At 43.5% G+C, this 18,970-nt stretch overlaps 2 protein-coding genes across 4 annotated transcripts in view; one reads left to right on the top strand and one right to left on the bottom strand.

Annotated features, from left to right (window-relative positions):
- The first annotated feature begins 1,540 nt into the window (after positions 1-1,540).
- On the top strand, positions 1,541-9,661 carry LOC311020037 (zinc finger FYVE domain-containing protein 1). The gene is made up of 12 exons (XM_084019812.1): positions 1,541-1,733; positions 2,536-2,817; positions 3,887-4,109; positions 4,252-4,469; positions 4,560-4,666; positions 5,652-5,760; positions 5,847-5,944; positions 6,044-6,161; positions 6,612-6,782; positions 7,157-7,349; positions 7,722-7,820; positions 8,307-9,661. The coding sequence occupies exons 1-12, from the start codon at positions 1,617-1,619 to the stop codon at positions 8,537-8,539; spliced, it is 1,968 nt and encodes a 655-aa protein (XP_083875938.1). The 5' UTR covers positions 1,541-1,616; the 3' UTR covers positions 8,540-9,661.
- Positions 9,662-15,196: 5,535 nt separating this feature from the next.
- numbl (NUMB like endocytic adaptor protein) overlaps positions 15,197-18,970 on the bottom strand; it is a 53,208-nt gene continuing 49,434 nt past the window's right edge. For all 3 annotated transcript variants that reach the window (XM_084018714.1, XM_084018716.1, XM_084018715.1), the window contains exon 9: positions 15,197-18,914. In XM_084018714.1, the coding sequence (XP_083874840.1) occupies positions 17,767-18,914 (1,148 nt within the window). In that variant the 3' untranslated portion in view covers positions 15,197-17,766. The remainder of the gene's footprint in view (positions 18,915-18,970) is intronic.

An 18,970-nucleotide genomic window follows, 5' to 3' on the forward strand; every position in this document is an offset into this window, starting at 1 on the left:
GAATGGCACTACAAGTACCGGCGGGGATAGCGGTTTGAGTGGACCACAGTCCCGCCTCGGACTTGTAAGGGCAAAGCCATCCCCCAGTTGAGAATGTATTCCAAAAAAAAGAGAGAACGTCTATAGTTATGTTGAGGTTGGGTTGCAGGGCTGTCTGTTAGTCTGAGGATGCCAGCTCCTCCTATGCATTGTGGCCCTGTCTGGATGAGGATGATGATGATGATGAGGAGGAGGATGATGATGATGATGATGTTGAGCGAGGTTGATTCAGCACTGACCAGTCCCAAAACTGCACTGGGTAGCCATATCATACTATTTATTATATTAAAGAGAAAACTTTGCATATAGGCTATATGGGAATATAACTTATAGTGTGTGTGTGTGTGTGTGTGTGTGTGTGTGTGTGTGTGTGTGTGTGTTATATATATATATATATATATATACCCTATATTTTCATTTGCATACAATCTGAAGATACAATACAAAATTATAATAAATGTATTCAAAACTATACTATATACTACTAGTCCATACTACCTGTTTTAGGGGAAATTAAGAGACGCTGTGTGTACATAACCTAACAACAGTGGTATCATGTTGATAGGCATGGTTAATCTCATATTATCTATGCTAGGTAGCCCTGCACTGAGCAGCTTTAATTATTCATTAATCAGGGGTGATGGGTTGGGAGTAGGCCTATAATTGATTCTTTCAGACATTTGTCTCTCGTGGTTGAGCCCCTAGATAGGCCGGGACCCTCGCCAGTCTCCTCACACCTCCGTACATTATGCCTTACTTCCTTAAATCCTTAAAAAAAAAGGAAGGAAGGAAGGAAGGAAGGAAGGCAGGAAGGAAGGAAGGAAGGAAGGAAGGAAGGAAGGAAGGAAGGAAGGAAGGAAGGAAGGAAGGAAGGAAAGGAAAGGAGGACGGATGGAGCTCAGCCAGGACAGTTTAGAGCAGCAATGCTGGGATTTCTTCCTCCGTGTCCTTTCAGCAGCAGTGGCGCCGCTCTGAAGCCATTCAGTGACATGCGATATTTATAGATCTGTGCTAACAAATATTTAATGAACATTAGCAAGCAGCTTTAACATGGAAGCACTGCTCCAATAAAACACTCTCTGTCAGTTAAATGGAAACTTTGATTCACTGTTGCGGTAATTATGAATCAGTTTGCTGTTTTAAAACGCACACATTTCCAGCTTGACTAGCCTGGCGAAACAAATGCATGGACTTGAATTTTATTTGTTAAGCATAATCAATTTTAACTTGAAAACTCTGACAAATAATACTCACAGCATGTGTCCGTCTGTGAAGTCATTGTCTCGTCTAATTCCATGATTTCTTATCGTCAGATTTCGGAAGTTTGTCGAATGTCAGACCATGTGTCATTCTGCATTTTGTCCACGGGGTGGTGCTGCTGTACCAGACAAGATGCCGCTTGCAGAGTACACAGTGCGTCCTACGTCACTGCCTGCGTGCTCCTTGGCTCCTCCCGCAGCGTCGGTGGTACACACGCGCTGTTGTTGTGATTGACAGACAGAGAGGAGTCATGTTGAACTTTCGTTTTGTTTTTCCGCCGTCACAAATATGTGTTAATCAACGCTGAGCCAACAGTGATGTCCGATATACTGATGAAAGAAATGGAGAGTCTCACGGTCAGTCCAATCAAGGCAGAAGAGCGTGCAGACGGTCTCCGGAGCTTCCTGCTGGTGGACGAACAAGAAAACCTTCAGGTAAAGTTAGCTAACGTCAACTCGGCTAGCGGATGCTAACGTTTAGCCGCTAAGCTAGGAAGAGGGACAAAACACACTTTAATGAAGGCCTATTGATTGTCACTGACACGTAACGGTTCCAGTGCTGATGTAACGAGCCCGACAGCGTACAACACACCGAGCTAAATTCAAGTTGTTGCTAAAATTGAAATAATCCTCTACCATATTTGTTAATATCACAATGACTGGCGTTTAGGCGCGGCGTCCTCCCTATTTAGCACAAATAGCCTACCGGTAGTTATGTTTTCGCTAACAAGATGGCTCATTATACCTAAACAAATGAGAGGCTTAACGTTGGCATAACAGCTGATGGGCTTCCTATTGGGAAAGTCCCAGGTGAGTCATACAGCACAGCTGACCCGCCAGGAGGCACCGTCTCACGTATTGTCAAATAATTGCAAAGTGCAGGAAATAATTATGTTTTTTTGTTTACTCGACCATATAGTCTGGGCTATATATGTGTATATATATACATGCACAACCAATTTATTCCTTCTTGTTTCCCCTGACAGAGCTGAAGGCCCAGCCACGTTAATGAATACAACATTTCTCTCTTGACTGAATGTCTCAAAGACAGCAGAGCTTAGACGACATACTTCATTAGTTTGTTGTCATTCAAGACTGAATTGTTTACACAGATTCAACACGTTTATTTCTCTTGATTCAATAAAGACAGCAGGTGGAGACAATTATATCATGTTTAGACAGCCCAGCATTCACCCCTCAGTCCATAATTGTCTCCGCATTGTGTTTTCCCTCCAAGGTCCGCGATGAGTCCCAGTTTGTGGATAGACTCGGCTGCGGGGACGTGACGGGAGTCAAAGTCGTCTCCATCTTCGGCAACACCGGCGATGGCAAATCCCACACCCTCAACCACATCCTCTTCGGTGGCGAGAGCGTGTTCTACACCTCCAAGTCCCCGAACTCCTGCACGGTGGGAGTGTGGGCTGCGTATGACCCCGTCCTCAGCCTGGTCTGCCTGGATACCGAGGGCCTGTTGGGGGCCGCGGCCAATCAGAACCAGAGAATGCGGCTGCTGCTAAAGGTAATGTTATTGGTTGCTGGTTGGTTTTCTTGGAGTTACTGCATGCTGGGTGTGTTACCACAAAAAAAGTATGAATATTAGTTTCCCACAATGTACACAGAGTTAGGGATGTAAGTTTGTCTTATTCCACTGATATAATGATAGTATAATAGCATAATAATGCAAGTACACCCTTTTAAAGAGTCTGGGAGTTGAATGTTAATTTTTGTCATTTCTTTAAATGCTGTTTTTTGGACCGTGTTGAATGGCTGCATCTCTTTAGCGATATAGCAAGTTACGCTATCTCTGAGCATCCGCCATGTCGCGCTGTCACGTTTATATTTGCACTATCAGGCAAAGGCATCCGTAATATTCAACTTTCAGGAAGGCCCGCTCCATCTCCAGCAGGTTTTTTTTTTTTTATGCCAGGGCGGGAAACTGGGTGGGAAGGTTACATGCTTTACGAGCTTTTAGGTTAGTTGTATTGCCACCTTTAGCTGCCACTGCTTTTAAACAAAGTCGACATACCGGCTCGTTCACCTTAATGGGCTCTCCTCACACGCTTGGATTAAACCCAAAGTGTTCCCACACCGGAGCTGTATAGTGCGGCTTCAAATCCAAGTGTCATCTGTGTGTGTGTGTGTGTTTCTTTTGTTTCATTGGGCTTCGGCGCAGTGAAAAAACGCTTAGGCGCTGCGCCCAAGTCTTACAATGGAGGGAAAACCATGCTGTTTATTCAAGCATCATGTTCAGTAAAACGTTGGTGATATTCCTATGTAAACAAACACACATGGAAACACAACTGGCAATATCGAAGACAGCAGAAATGGTCGAGGTCATGTTGACATATCGGATGATAAGATGATAACGTTATTATTGTGACTAATTAGAGCCCCACTTTCCTGCCCCAGAAGTGTTGCTTGAGGTCCACATGATGCTGGTAGTTATCAGTGGACAGGTGCGGGACAGGTGCTTGTTTCTGGGACCACTGGTTAAAATGTACATCTATATCCTCCATTTGTTTTGTTTTCTCAGCAAATTCAATACTTAGCTCTCTATATATACAGTATACCTGTGTCCATTTTTTCAGGTTTTGGCCGTGTCTGACATAGTAGTCTATCGTACACGGGCAGAGCGCCTTCACAACGACATGTTCCAGTTCTTGAGCAACGCCTCGGGGGCCTACCTGAAGCACTTCACACCAGAGCTCAGGGCCCTCTCCAGCCGCTGTGGTCTGGACGTGCCCCTGTCCTCTCTCGGCCCGGCTGTCATCGTCTTCCAGGAAACAACACACACCCAGTTGCTCGGTCACGGTAGGGGAGAAAATATACGTACTAGCATGAATTTAATGTATGCGATCACAAAAACACAAGCCTAATTCTTTGCCGTTTTCACACCATTTATTTAAAATCTCTTGTTCTGTGGTTCCTGCTTTGTTTTTCCTTTCCCTTGTAGATTCCAAGGTGGGTGGCCATGCTGACACGCTGCTCCAGAAACGCTTTCACGACCTGGGCTTGGGTGCAGAGGCCTTCAGCTCAGTGCAGTATGTTGGCTCCCAGACTATCACGCCTCCCACTGACTACAGCAGGCTGCTGGAGGCCGTCAGGCAGCAAGTGAAGAACACTCACACACGCTCCCCCCGCCAGCCCGGTATAGTGTTTCATGCTCTGGAGGTACGTGATGGACCATCGCCATCTGTATTAAATAGACACCCATGCTCTCGTCCATCAATCTTTGCCTTTCTTTTTTTACATCTTCCTTAGGCCCTAAGTGAGCGTTTCTGTGGTGAACTGTCAGACGAGAAGATGACCCCCTTCTCCTTCTTCCCAGACGAGTACTTCACCTGCTCGGCCGTCTGCCTCAGCTGCAAGTACGTCATTGGAAACAGTTTTCAGAATGTTGGTCCATAAATCATAAATTCAATCTCTCCTACACCTGTGCAAAATGACACTGCTCATCTCTTACATTATTCAGTCCATACTGATGCAAAATCCCTTTTGTGTACTTTCTAAAGAAAAATGAAAATCAAATATCCTTTGGAATGAAATTAATCCCTCGATCGTGCTAAGCTGTATTGCAGATATTCAGGCTGCAGATCTCATAGTTCTCTTGAGCTGGAAGCTTTGCGTGAGATCCCTCGCAGCCTACTGTCCATTTATACTCTGTTTGTCAGTGATTAGTATGATTCAGCAGTCAAGGCGTGGAGACAGGTTGGATGGCTATTTGGGCTAAAAGCATTTTCCACTCTGGCGTCAGTGGCAACAACTCCCCCCTCTGTGATGGATATAGACACCTCCGCATTGATCCTTTGCATTGTTCCAGCCGATACAGCTTCCAATTTTACGATCTTTAGAATTGTACTTTAGATGTGCTTCTGAGTGTATTTATAAACCACGTCTGGTACGGATCTTTCATTTTTAAACATTTGTCTAAATTAAACTTTTTTAATTGGTTGGGGCACATCTCCCCTCTTCAGACTCTTCACACAGCAGTTAAAGCCTTTTATTGCCAGATGGAAACATAAACAGACACACAAACCGAAAACTTTCAGTTGCCTCTGGCTGAATCACAGAATTGGAATTTATTCTCTTAAAGCAGAAAATCTGTTGTTGTTCTTGTGGATGTCTCCCCAGTGGGACACATAAAACTTGATGCCTTTTCCATATTTTGCCTAAGGGGAAATTGGGAGTGTTTGTTCTTTATGGAAAATCTGAAAGTGGAAGAAACCATAACACTGGTTCTGTAAGAATTTGGTCTGTGACTTTTACAGACTTTTACAAAAATCTGCCCTCATCACTTGTCTCCGACGTCTGTCATGTTGGTCTGAAACGTTTGGTTTTCTGCCTCGTCTCCAGCATTCGTTGTAAGAATGGAATGAACCATCTGAGAGACAGGGTCCCCCACATGGCAGATGGACTGTGCCAGTATGTACACCAGTACAACAACAAGGTCCTTATCTGTAAGGTAAGACTTGGGTGTAAAATAAAACACATACGTATATGTAATACATTTTCTATATTATTGTCAATATTTGTGTCTCATGTCTCAAGAGGTGCTATGAAGGAGGCAGAGAGGTGATTGTCTTGCCCAAGACGTCAGCTTCAACTGACAACCCGTGGTTTGGACTGGCCAAGTATGCCTGGTCAGGGTATGTAAATACACACACACACACACACACACACAGACGCACCTTTTGATTCCCTTTCCTGCGATCATCACATGTTGTCTCGTCCCACCTGCCCCTCAGCTATGTGTTGGAGTGTGGGAGCTGTGGTGTGATCTACCGCAGCAGACAGTACTGGATGGGAAACCAGGACCCAGAGAGCGGCGTGGTGCGATCCGAGGTCAAGCATGTGTGGGAGGGGGTGAGTACTCCACTCTTCTTCCCTTCCTCCAGTTTATAGTTTTCAGTGTACCGAGTACCAAGTGTACCGAATCCTGAGATTATTTAGCCATCTGATGAAGGAGATTATTCATATTTATCTTGCATCACTATTCCCTGAGATAACACGTTGTTTGATTTTCTTGGAGGAGCATCAAATACATTCATGTGCCATTTACATAACATTTGCCATTAATGCACCATTGAATTGGCAACATGTTGCATGTAGTTTTTTGTGCAGTTAGCTTCACCTGAGAGAGTGAGTTTCCACAAGTGATGCATTTTAACAGTTTCTACTGCTTCAGTAGGAAATTATTTGTACCAATCAAAATTAAAAAAATGTCATCCCTCTCTCCCTGGTTGTGGACCATAAAGCCATCTGCCGGTCTACTTACATCGCCTAACTTTTTTTCATTCCTCTTTCTTCTGTCAGTCGGACACCTTTCTTAACAACCACCAGAACGCTGCCCAGAGGGTCCTGGATGGGATGAACTATGTGATCCAGTCCGTGTCGGAGTATAGCACGGGACCCACCAAAGCTGTCGCTGCCTGGGTCACGGACCAGGTCGCACCGCCATACTGGAGACCCAACACAGAGATCACTGTGAGCATAAAGCGCTAAAGCTGAGAACAAGCAACAAACACTTCAGAACAATTCAGATGACAAGGATTAAAGTTGTCATACACACAGTCATTTGTTTTTACATTCAAATCAAGGCAGAACATTTCGTCCAGTTCCTTTTGGATGAAGTTGATGAATCCAATGTTAAAGAGGAAGGGGCACAAGCATACCTAACGTTATTACACCCACAAAAATATATATCTCTAATGCATAGAGAGCCTAATTTGATAAAAAAAAAAAGATTTGTTTTTAACACACAGAAGTTTGACATTGTTGACTAAATGATTCACTCATATTTGCTATTATAATGTTACTATATCTTTCCTTCCATCACTGAATCCTTCTCTGCCCTTCAGGCCTGCCATGGCTGTCAGAAGGTGTTTGAGGAGGCGGAGAGGAAGCACCACTGCCGATCATGTGGCGAGGGTTTCTGCCACCCCTGCTCCAGCCACAGGATGCCTGTGCCGGAGAGAGGCTGGGGCAGTGGCCCTGTCAGGGTGTGTAAGGCCTGCTACCGACAAGGAGGGCCGCCCGAGACTAACAGCCAGGGTAGGACACAAACAATTAGTCAGCTTTTGTGTTAAATTACAAAGAGGTCATTTTAATAGGGCAAGGAGTAAAGCTTTTACATTATGTAGAATAATACAAAATAGGGTCAATTATCATGAATGAGCTTTTATTTGCTGGCATCTTTTTCTTGTTCATTAGTCATTTCAAACATTAAGTGTCATATTTTGTGTTTTATATTGATTTACAAGTAGCATATAAAATGTAGGAAGCTCTAAAGTCACATTTCTGAATAATATCAGGGATGAAGAATCCTAAATGCGGATTATGTCTGTGATGGCTGCTCACATATAAACATTTATTATTGCCGCGTTTGTGAACTACACATTTGTGTCTCACACACCTTTTCTTTAGTGTGTAAGGTGGAGCCTCGTGGTCTGATAGCTCGCAGAGTGACGGAGGTGGCCCAGACTACACTAGACATGGTCACCACGGCTGTGGACTACCCCCTCTGTGAGTGCTGCCGCATTTTACCGCGACACACTACATCACACTGCAGTCAGGTTGCACTTTAATAGCGTTTAACCAATCAGATGTTTCCTGAGCATGTTTCGAATTAGCAATTTTATAGGTAAAAAATGTGATTTGACTTGGATTTTTTTTTCTTTTTGAAAACAAACTAAAGTTTTATTTGTTTGTTTGGTGGATGGAAACACATTTCAACATTGTCAAGGAGATAAAATTGCAACCATATTGCAATAAAAACCTCCAAATTGGTGCTAATAACAACTGATATTGAATCCTAGCAAACGAGGTGGATGTACTCGGCCAATTTAACTAGATGGCTCACCTTCAGGGAACGTTGGGATCCTTTAAAGTGATTGATCAGCAATGTAAAACTAAATACACTCTTTAACATACAGATATTTATACTCTCATAAAAACCATATACCGGAAATCTTGGAATTGAATATGTACTGTTCCGTCCGCTCCCCTCAGGTTTTGTGAAAGACGTGGCTCGGCCAGACTACTGGGTGCCAGACCAGGACATCACCCAGTGTCACCAGTGCTCCAAAACCTTCACTCCGGTAATGTCCAAGCACCACTGCAGGGCCTGTGGACAGGGCGTGTGCGGCCCCTGCTCCACACACAACAAGCCCGTGCCCTCCCGAGGCTGGGACCACCCAGTCAGAGTGTGTGACCGCTGCCACGCCAGCACGAATAGCCTGTGAGCTTTTTGAACCACGAGTACTTCCTCCGATGATCCACAAAAACACTGTGAATCCCGGCACTGCTGCTCCAAGTGAACGAAAAGGATCGATTATGCCGCCTAAATGGCATCAACCTTGTTTTTGCGTGGAAGATGGGCTGTTCTGAAGCTTAAAAAGGTCCCCATCTGGATACCAGGCCTGGCGTTTTATCAGTGCTGACTTAGGATCAGCTTTCTATCTCACCTGACTTCCTTGACTGGAAATTAAAGAATATGAAGACATGCCACTCCTCTCGATTCTAGAGATCTTAACTGCACTAAAGTGGACTCTTCCTTGTTCAGTATTTGTGTTTGCACAGTCCTGCAGCAAGCCTTTTTCAATTTGACCAGACATCTCAACGACTGGCATCGTCTCTGCAAAGCCCGCGGAAAAGAATAGATTGTATGAGGGGATCTTTGGTTTTATGCTCGGCACCATTATCCTCCAAACACGTGCTCATCCTATAAAAACACTAATTACTGACAGAAGGGTGAAACAAAACCTTCATGTGCAATTTACATAACATTTGGGGGGGGGGCTTTATTACTCAGAAAGAGATGCAAGATGGAGAAACACAAGCTACAGCAGTGTGTGCCTTCATGGGAACCTCGTTTCCCATTTATATAGCTCCTCAGGTTTGTTTTAGGGAATTCCTCTAAAGGAGTAATGGGATTATTTTGTAGTGTAATCTACAGCCTTGCTCCTCTTAACTCTTACAGTTGTATTTACAATGTGCTGAAATGGATTAGACGAGAAAATCTGTAGCACAACACAATATAGACATTCCAATGTTTGGAAATACCTGTATACTGATGTAGGCTGACCTTTCTGAGGTTATCATGAAAGGTGGGCACTTTTGAACCACTGGACGTTCAGAAAGCTGTTATTATAATGAATACACCTGCACTTAACTTGACAATATATCACTCGCAGTCTTGATGGAAAATTACACTCTCTAACATTCTGAAATGGAGTTTTATCTCCATCTGTAAATAATCAGTTAAACTTTTAGAGATGTTTTCCCATGAAATCTAGAAGTTGACAGTCTTTTACTCTCTTAAATCAGGCTTGTCCAAATAAAGAAAGCATACTTTGTCTCTTCAGATGTATGGAGTCACTGCGTTTCCACAATCATGCTTTATTTGCATTAATAAGGATGTTTCTATGTGTCGTACGCTACAATACCTGTGTATTACTTTTCTTTAAAGTTATTAATGTCAGTCAGTTGTCGATTATATGCAGATTTTCGTAATACTGATATGTAATACGTTGGTTTTGTTTAATCCTATTTCTCCAATAACCGTCCCAGCCAGCTGACATTTGGGGGCGAAGGCAGGGTCGACCCTGGACAGGTTGCCAGACTATCACAGGGCTGAGAGGTAGAGAAATAAACAGACAACCGTTCCCCCAGTATTAATTTATGTATTGGTAATCTATCCATTAGGTAATTCTTTAATATCTTGCTCCCTTAGAGTGAGTTTAAGTGACACAGACTGCATCTTTGCCTTTCACCTGTTTGTTTTCTCTACTTTTTGTTATTTTTCTTTGCATCTTCCTAAAAAGACATGGGATTGGCCTCTCGCTGATTGACCCAGAGCATTACCAGTGAAGCTGCTATTTACAGCAATAGAGGTGGCAAGTACAAACAGTTGTGTTTCTATTTCTTTCTTTCGGTCTCAACTACAAGCTCTGGTTCAAGGTTAGCTGAAGTTCGTGGTCCCTAATGTTGAGCACTCTAATGGATAGCTGACTCATATCCATGAAGCATTGCTCATTTCCTTCACAAACCAATTATGCAAGCCTAAATGGACTTTAGTGTCAATGTGGAGTCAGCAGATAGAGGAGGGCCAGGAGTCTCTATATAGAATATAGATGCTATTTTGTATACATAAACACACATCAAAGTAAATAACATTTTTTTCAATCAAGGACATAAGAGATAATGAGCTATATAAACCCTGAACACAGAACCTGCTTTCATTGGTTGTTGACTTTGAAGTGGCAATCAGCTGTAAGTCACAGACTTCTTTTTATTTACTGCTACAGTACATAGCTGCTCGTGTTCATTCTCCCTTTAAAACACACTGTAAAACTGATTTAGTGTGAAAGTGAATGAAAGTAGTGGTCGACTTGAAAGGTTGTACTGGTGTTTGGTGTGAACAGGCAGAGGTTTTGACCCTGGATCTGCTTTAGATGAATTACATTTCCATGTGTGTCTACAGTTATTACTGTACTCAACCCCCGGTGGAAAAATCCATCATGAAACGGACACATTCAGGCGACGCTTCCCAGGATCTCTGCTTCTGTCCGGCCGCCTCGGAGAAGAGATCGAAGACTAGAAGAAGATGCGGGACAAACTCACAATAAGGAAACATCAATGTAAAATGATTGTTTTTTAAGTAAGTATACTATACCATAAAAAATCATAGTAGCCTATATCATAAAATGTCATATAGTATACCTTAAAAAATATAAAAAAAGTCATAGCATATCCCATACAAATGGCATAGTCTAATATCATGTATTATATCATAAAAATATAGTATTAATGTCAAAAAAGACATACAAATATGTCATAAAAACATGGTCCAGTATGCCATAAGAGCTTTTTATGACTGTTTTGGACTCACTCAGACTTTACGATACAAGGTTGTTTTTTTTATGACTTTTCAATAATATTTTCCAAGAATTTATTAATTTTATCGACTGACTTTTTTGTGAAGCTAGTAGTGGACTCTTTTTTTTCCCCTGAAAAAAATCACCATGACTTTTTATGACTCTTTTGGACTCGCCACACTCAAGAGTTTGCTTGACAGGGGTGTCGGGGTGGCTCAGTGGTAGAGTTGAGACCCCACATCGAGGAGGGGTCCTCACTGCAGCGGTCCTGGGTTAGAATTAGACCGGTGGCCCTTTCTGCAATTCAGATTCTAACCCAGGGCCACTGCTGTGAGGACTTGTCGGTACGTGGGGGCCTACTGTAGTATGAGATAATGTTGGGTCCATGCTGTGATGCCCTGTCTCTACACACGGGGGCGCCAGATGAGCAAAAATATTGTCGCTGCACCAGTAAATCATACACGGGACCACCTACTGTTTGTTCCAGGGTGAGTCCCAGCAGGGGATTTTACTATAAAGCTGTCCTATTTGGAAGCCAGGAAATTTGCATCCTCTGTGCCACTAAGTTATTCATGTTCCAAGAACATCAAACCCTCCCTTCATCAGCAGAGTTAAAGTGACGTAGACAGCGCCGAGAAATGCATCAAACTGCTGCTGTAATCCACAGTAGCTTAAGCATGAGTCACACATAAAGCCAGCGGAGGTGACTGCATATGCTTCCACACACGTATTGTTTGAAGTGGTGATGTCACAAGTCATGATGCGTCATCACATTTGCATTCATAGAGGAGCGTTTTAGGATTACATAAGCTTAAACAGTTAATACAGCTTGATCCAGAGCATAGATAATAGAGATTTTAAAAGAAAAACATTACATATTCAGCTCTATGAGAGATGAAACAGTGAGTGAGCAAGTTATTAAGGTGACTAAGCACTCGAATTACTAATTTTTAAAGGCTTGTCATCTCCGTCTCCTTGAGGCTTATTAGGATTGCAGACTGGCTCTGGTCCTCTCTGCCAGCCAGCATGGATGAGTGGCAGCTGCTGGCAGGGGGTGGTGGAAGCTGTAACCATGTCCTCGCCTACATTCAACCCCCAATCAACCAAACCGAACCTTAACCAACCGTCTGTGATCTCAAACATAAACATTTCTTTTATCTTTAATCTTAAATATAATCGTTTAAATAACTGCTGGGTCCATCACAGCATTTCTGCACTCTGATCATTTTGCAATGGGCTACAGTGTCGTAATATGCAATGGTGCCGACATTATTTTCTGTCACAAATGCCAATCATAAACAGTTGCAATTGTGCGTGTGTGTGTGTGTGTGTGTGTGTGTGTGTGTGTGTGTGTGTGTGTGTGTGTGTGTGCAGATGGAGTACTGATTGTGTGTATTTGTGTGTCCTGGCATTTGAGGTTGCTTCAAACCCTGAGGGCCAAATTCAGTATTTCTTGACGTGTACATATTTCTCCACACACACACACACACACACACACACACACACACACACACACACACACACACACACACACACACACACACACACACACACACACACACACACACACACACACACACACACACACACACACACACTTCATGGAAGTCTGTCATGGTCTGTATGCTCAGGATACAAGCATTATAATGGGTCACTGCATTACGTCTTTCCAGCGCTGTCCCTCAGATTTATATTACTGTCAATGCTGTTGGGACCAGCTATATAGGAAACAGCGGGCAAGCTGCTGCACTAATCAATAGCATACACATACAATTAATCAATGTAATTACTTCCTTATAGCTTCAAGACATGCAAGGTCACATTGCCAGCAATGTATTCATTGCAATTAGTAGCATTAGACCTGTGAGTGAGTGTGTTGGACAGAGAAATGGTGCTGGAGTACATTCATGTTTTCTAAGAATTTCTGATAAGAAGAATAAATGTGTGTGTAGCATGGATGCATTATCCAGCGCTGATCTGGCATATGATCTGCATATATATATATATATATATATATATATATGCACATCAGTATATACAGTAAAGCAAATAGTTGAAAGCAACAACAACCTTCATTTTTGCAGACATCCACTTAAAGCAGTGAAGAGAGAGAGACTGGGAGCGCTAATTGGAAATGAAACAACGTAGCCCCCAGAGGGGTTTTCCTTCCACACACTCAGATAACTCTTCCTGTCTTCTAATATTCTAGCATTCACACTAAAACCCACACTAAAACCCACACACACACACACACACACACACACACACACACACACACACACACACACACACACACACACACACACACACACACACACACACACACACACACACACACACACACACACACACACACACACACACACACACACACACACACACACACACACACACACACACACACACACACACGCCATTAGGATGGTATTGCATTTTCAGCTCCTATCATTTCTTCTGGCACTTTAGTTTTTATATATAGGAGGTGGTTTTTGCTGACTTCATCACCTCTCAGCTGTTATAAATTAGCCTTTCACTGTGCTGCCATGGAGACCAAGCATCTCCGTTCTATGTAAGCTGCTGAAGTTTATACTATAGTTTATTATACAATAAGACCTTTTATATGAGTTAGTTGTGTTCAGATGGTACATGGAAGTATAATCAGTGGATAGCCACGCTGTTGCAGTACCCTTTCTTAAGCACTGTTGCATTAAGAAAGGATCAAAGCGCTAAAAGCCATCACCACAACCATTAACACTGAGCAACACAACATTTGTCCTCATCTCTGAAAAGTGAACAACTTAATGGACAAACACCGCCTTTTGATTAAACTGTCATATGAAGCAGCATGATGCACAATGGATGAATCAGAGAAAACAAGCGTCTGTCCACTGGAGTTTTACAACAGCTATAAAGCTCTGCTGATCTTCCCTCTTTGACTCCTCGGCAACACACACTCACAGACTCTGTCCTCCGATCAGAGGACAATGGCTGGATGAGAGTTACTGCTACCACCGCTCAAGAGCTCTGTGTGTGTGTGCATGAGTATGTGTGTGTGTGTGTGCATCCGCCTGTTTCTCACGGCCCTTAACAAGAAGAAAAGAGGCCTTGTCTGGTTCCATTAGTGACCTGAGCAGCAGCAGCAGCAACGATCAGCCCGGCCGACTGGAAGACAGCACTGTTAGGGAGCTAGAAGGTGGGGGAGATTACACTGAGAGGAGGGAGAACATCAGGTACGGACAAAAAGAGAGGAATAAGGTGATGTAAAAGTATGATACGGTCATGATGTGTAAACTGTTTCAATCCGTCACCTCAACCACGTCTTACTTTTTCTCTTTGAATACACATATGGTAAATGGCCACAGTGTAGCTGACACTAAAGAGCAATAATACATTTGAAAATCTCCCAAAATGAGTGAGGGAGTTGCTGTTTTTCCCCCCATTCTGTATTCTCATTTCCAAAAGGAGTTCTTAATCTTTTGTGCGGATGGTTTCATGTCCATCCAAGCGGTAGACGTGCTGGGAAATAAAAATAATTGACGCTTACTTTCCTTCAACCCAGGGGGCCAAAAAATAGCTTCTCTCCCTTTGCAGCTTTATTGTTTTAAACCATTTAAACAAAAGCCTCCCACTGTGTTTTAAATACATTCAAGAAGCTGTTTCAACTGCCTGAATCCAGTCAATGGAAATGCACATATGCTTCACATTTTGTTTTTAAACGTTCGCCATGTTTTACAGGTTTGCCCTAAATCCATTCAAACGCTGGATGGAAGCATGGAAACGAAGATGAAACGCAAGAAGAGACAGATCAATAACAAGAAACAGCTGTTGAGGGCCAGGAGGCAGAAATGACAAGAGTGAAGGTGAGCATAAAGGATAGTGTGATAAATTGAAAGAATGAAAGGTCAAAAAAGGAACGATGGAAACAGAAGGATGAAAAAGTAAAACGAAACAAAATTTAAAAAAAACTTCAGTACACCAACAGCAGTTTGTGAAAAGCTAAAAAGTCACAACTTACAAAACCTGAACAGGAGTAATATTATATTACTTTATTTATCTTTTGTACAATGTAATTACAATACAAATATGTAGGTTTAAATACAAAAAAATCTGTAAATAAAGATTAAAAATAAATCCAACTGGTTTGCTTTGTTACCATCACTAAACTATGGTTTTACAATCAAGTTTATGAGGTCATTTAGTTTGCTTTAACGCGGAACACAATTAACCTACATTTATAATTTGGAGGGCCTGCAAAGAATAAAATATATTTTCATTGATATAAAACCATTCATTTTATGAGTGAGACTGTCTGGTCTCCTGGAGAGAGGAGGGTAGAGAGAGCCGTTTGTTTTTGGTGGGGAAAGAAATATGGATTTGTCCGAAAACAAAAGGACAGAAACCCTGGGAGGACCTGAGATGGTAGAAATGAGGCTGCTTGCTCATACGTTTCGGTTGTGTGAGAAGTCAGCCTCTTAGACAGGATCGCTGCCACAGGAAGAGAGTAATAAGCCAATTACATGTGGGGAGTTAATAAGCAGGAAACCAAATCAGTGGCGGTCCACATCCATACAATTCGATTCCCAAGGAACATAATCGGAGCATCTCTGGTCAGATTAGAGTTTTTGACATAACATACAGGAACCACCTGTTCGCTACACATCACATGGAAAAGCCCTTCTGTAAAGAATGTTTCTGCTTTGTAATGTTGCATTTTCGTTAAAACACAGAAAGCTTTGTTGACATTATTGAAGTTTTGACTATATAGGGAGTTGCACATACGTATGAGCTTGCAATTATATAAAGCAAAGTCTTCTTTGAAATAGGATCAAAAGTGTTGATTATGAGGTTTTTAGGAGCTGAGGAACGTGATGCTGAAATGGCCGTGGCATGGCCTCGGGACAGAAACGATGTGAAAACAGCAGCTAGGGTGGTGAGCTACCTGATGAATAAGTCTTTGTTCTCAATAATTTCACACACTATCTCTTTTTCCCCATATCTTATCTCATTTTCCTCCTTTCTTCAAACTTCCTCCATCTCATTTTTTTGCAAAGGTATGACTCCATTCTCTCCTTCAGTCTCTCACATACGGGTTATCCCTCCTTTTTTTCCGCCTTCAAGCAATCTATTCTGCTGCCCTATATTTTCTCTTCCCGTTTGGCTCTCATTCAAATGTCCTTAAAAATTCTGCATCCGAAATATAGTCTTTAATTGTCTAATTTCTGTCATTTGCCACGCCTCGGTTTATGTCTGCTCATGTTCCTCTTCCCGTTTCACCTCCCATACTCTGCAATTAGTGCGGTACTGCTGCATACAGCAGTACAATAGTGGTGAATACGCAATCATACTGTACTTAATGATGAGACTATACCCTGTGTTTGAATACATTTAAAGGATTATGAACGTTGGAATGTAGTGCATCATTTTTTTTAACCAGTTCCACAGTGTTGTATAGTGTTTCCACTGAGTTGTTTACAGTTCCTTGGGTTTGTCTTGGAGAAGATGGAGTCCAATGGACTGCTGTGCTGTATCGTCCAGAGTGTCTGTGCTGGATATCCTGAAGTGATTTCTCATGTCCCAGTAAACCTTGAGGGTCTTCTTCTTTTTTTTTTTTGGAAATGGGCTCGAGCCAAAGTAAAGCCATATTGACTCACCTGGCCTCACCAGCAGTGGAGCGTGAGGGTTAACAGCTGGAAGAAACATGCTGCTATATACACTTCCTGTCGCACATGTCGGACTACATACTGCTGCACTGTCAGCCCGGGCTATTTGGTTCCTGGTACATGACTCCGTTTCCCACAATGCTTTCCCTCTACCTGTCTGTTACCTGTAGTTTCCCTTTACCCTTCAACAAAAATAAATATAGGGGATGAAAAACGACGTGGTCCTGAAACACTGCTTTCTGTTTAAGTATGTTATTACTTGAAAAATAAAAATGCAATGTACAATAAATAAAATAATTTGGCCATAAATCTCTACTATTAGTCAGTAAATCCTTTTGGGTGGGTAGAGCCGGGTCTTGCATCATTGGCCAGTCCTTTCAGGTACATTTGCTGTGCTTGTCTAAGATCAGTATCGGTCTGATCATCAGTCACAAAATCACTTCTATGCTTCTCAGCACATCTCGTCAATGTCACCCCAGAAAATAAAACATCATGGGTTTGGAATGCAGTGGAGTCCCTTTTTAAAGAAAGAAACCACTGAGCTGTGTCACCCCCGCAATGTCCTCAGGGGGGCACATACAGTACATCCAGGGACTTGCAGCAAATAAGGTAAAGCTGGAGTGGAGAAGTGAAAGCAGGGAAGAGATGTGGGTAAATGGGTGGAGTGGATTGAGTCCATCAAGTTTAGTGCGCTATAGACCTAAACTTCCAACCGCAGCCCAACAATCTGCCAACATCCCCCAAATTTCTCATAGGAGAGTAAAGCAGGAAATTAATATCATTTTAACTCCTATGAGAGCTTGTAGCAGGTTGCTAGGCTGCTGCAGGTCAGATGCTAGGCTAACTTTAAGGACCTGCATCCCATTCTAAGCCCGCCATCCTCAGGCTTCAACTCCAGGACCAGAGCTATAGATTTGGGAGACCAAATCTAGCTTAAAGCTCAATCTCAAAAGTCTTTTGAAGATTGTTGGAAAACGGGTTAGCTGCTGCAGCTGGTGCCTTATTCCCAGGCTGCTGAGGCCCTGGTTTGGCCTCTAGTGCCGCCCACTTGGCCTCGAAACGATCATCGTCTTGGGAAACGCTGGCTGCCGGAGCGGTTAGCTGGCTGCCCTCTGGCGGCCAACTGCTATTGCTACCACTGTTGGAAGTTCCATTCTGGAGGGCCATTGAGGCACTGCTGTGCGTTTGGAGGCCATTAATAGCTGTTGATAATGGTGGAGTGGGAGAGAATGGCGGTGTGGAAAACCCTCCAGGGTGCCCGACTGCACTAGGTATTCCTGGGTAAGAATGGTGCTGCCCAGCTGCTCCAAGTGCCCCCACTTTGGGTCCTCCAACGGCTGAGCCCATGGCTCCACCGGCACCAGATGAGCCTGAAGCGGTGCAGAAGACATTAGCCACCATTTGCGATGGTGTGATACCTACCACAGGCACGCTGGCGTTGGGATATGTCATACTGCTGGCCAGGCCTGGCATGTAGGTCTGCATGGGCACGAATGCCGGTTGGACAGGATGGCTGGCGAAGATTCCCACAGGGGCTTGGGTGGTATCAAAAGCCAAGGGGAAGGGTTGCATGGAGCTTGGAAGGGAGCCTGGATGCCCAGGGAGGGAGGGCTGGATCATGGAGGCCCCAGACATGCTTGGACCGGACATCGTGGGAATGGACATGGAAGGTAGAGACATAGGGGGGCCTGACACTGGAGGGCCTGGTATTAGAGGAACTGATGATAATGACATGGGTGGGAGGGGCATTGGTGCCTGACTTAAGAGAGCAGAGGGGTCTGAGAGGAGAGGTTTGGACATGGTGCAAAGGGACATCGGGGCAGTGGACACTGGGACAGCTGATATGACTGCCTGACTGGACATCTGCTGACCCGACATAGAGGGTGGTCCAGGGATGGTGGGGATGGCGGGGCCTGGGGGAGGGCTCTGTTGGGCCTTGACAGCCTTGGAGACCTCCTCCAGCCATCTCTCAGCCTCAGAGGGTGTGCGCCTGTGTCCACTCATGGACTGCATCTGCATCGCCACAGAAACCGGAGGAGGAGAATGGAGTGGAGGCTCCGGTTGCCCCCAAGAAGAAGTGCCTAGCATGATAAAGTTTTAGAATTTAGAATAAGAACAACTTTAAAAAACGAATGCG

This window comes from Eutrigla gurnardus, assembly GCF_963514095.1.
Source record: "Eutrigla gurnardus genome assembly, chromosome: 10".
Taxonomy (NCBI): Eukaryota; Metazoa; Chordata; class Actinopteri; order Perciformes; family Triglidae; genus Eutrigla; species Eutrigla gurnardus.

Coding starts and splice junctions, on each gene's coding strand:
- LOC311020037 (XM_084019812.1), top strand. CDS start 1,617: ATGTCCGATATACTGATGAAAGAAATGGAGAGTCTCACGGTCAGTCCA. Junction 4,110..4,251: donor CACCCAGTTGCTCGGTCACG/GTAGGGGAGAAA, acceptor TTTCCCTTGTAG/ATTCCAAGGTGGGTGGCCAT. Junction 4,667..5,651: donor GCCGTCTGCCTCAGCTGCAA/GTACGTCATTGG, acceptor CCTCGTCTCCAG/CATTCGTTGTAAGAATGGAA.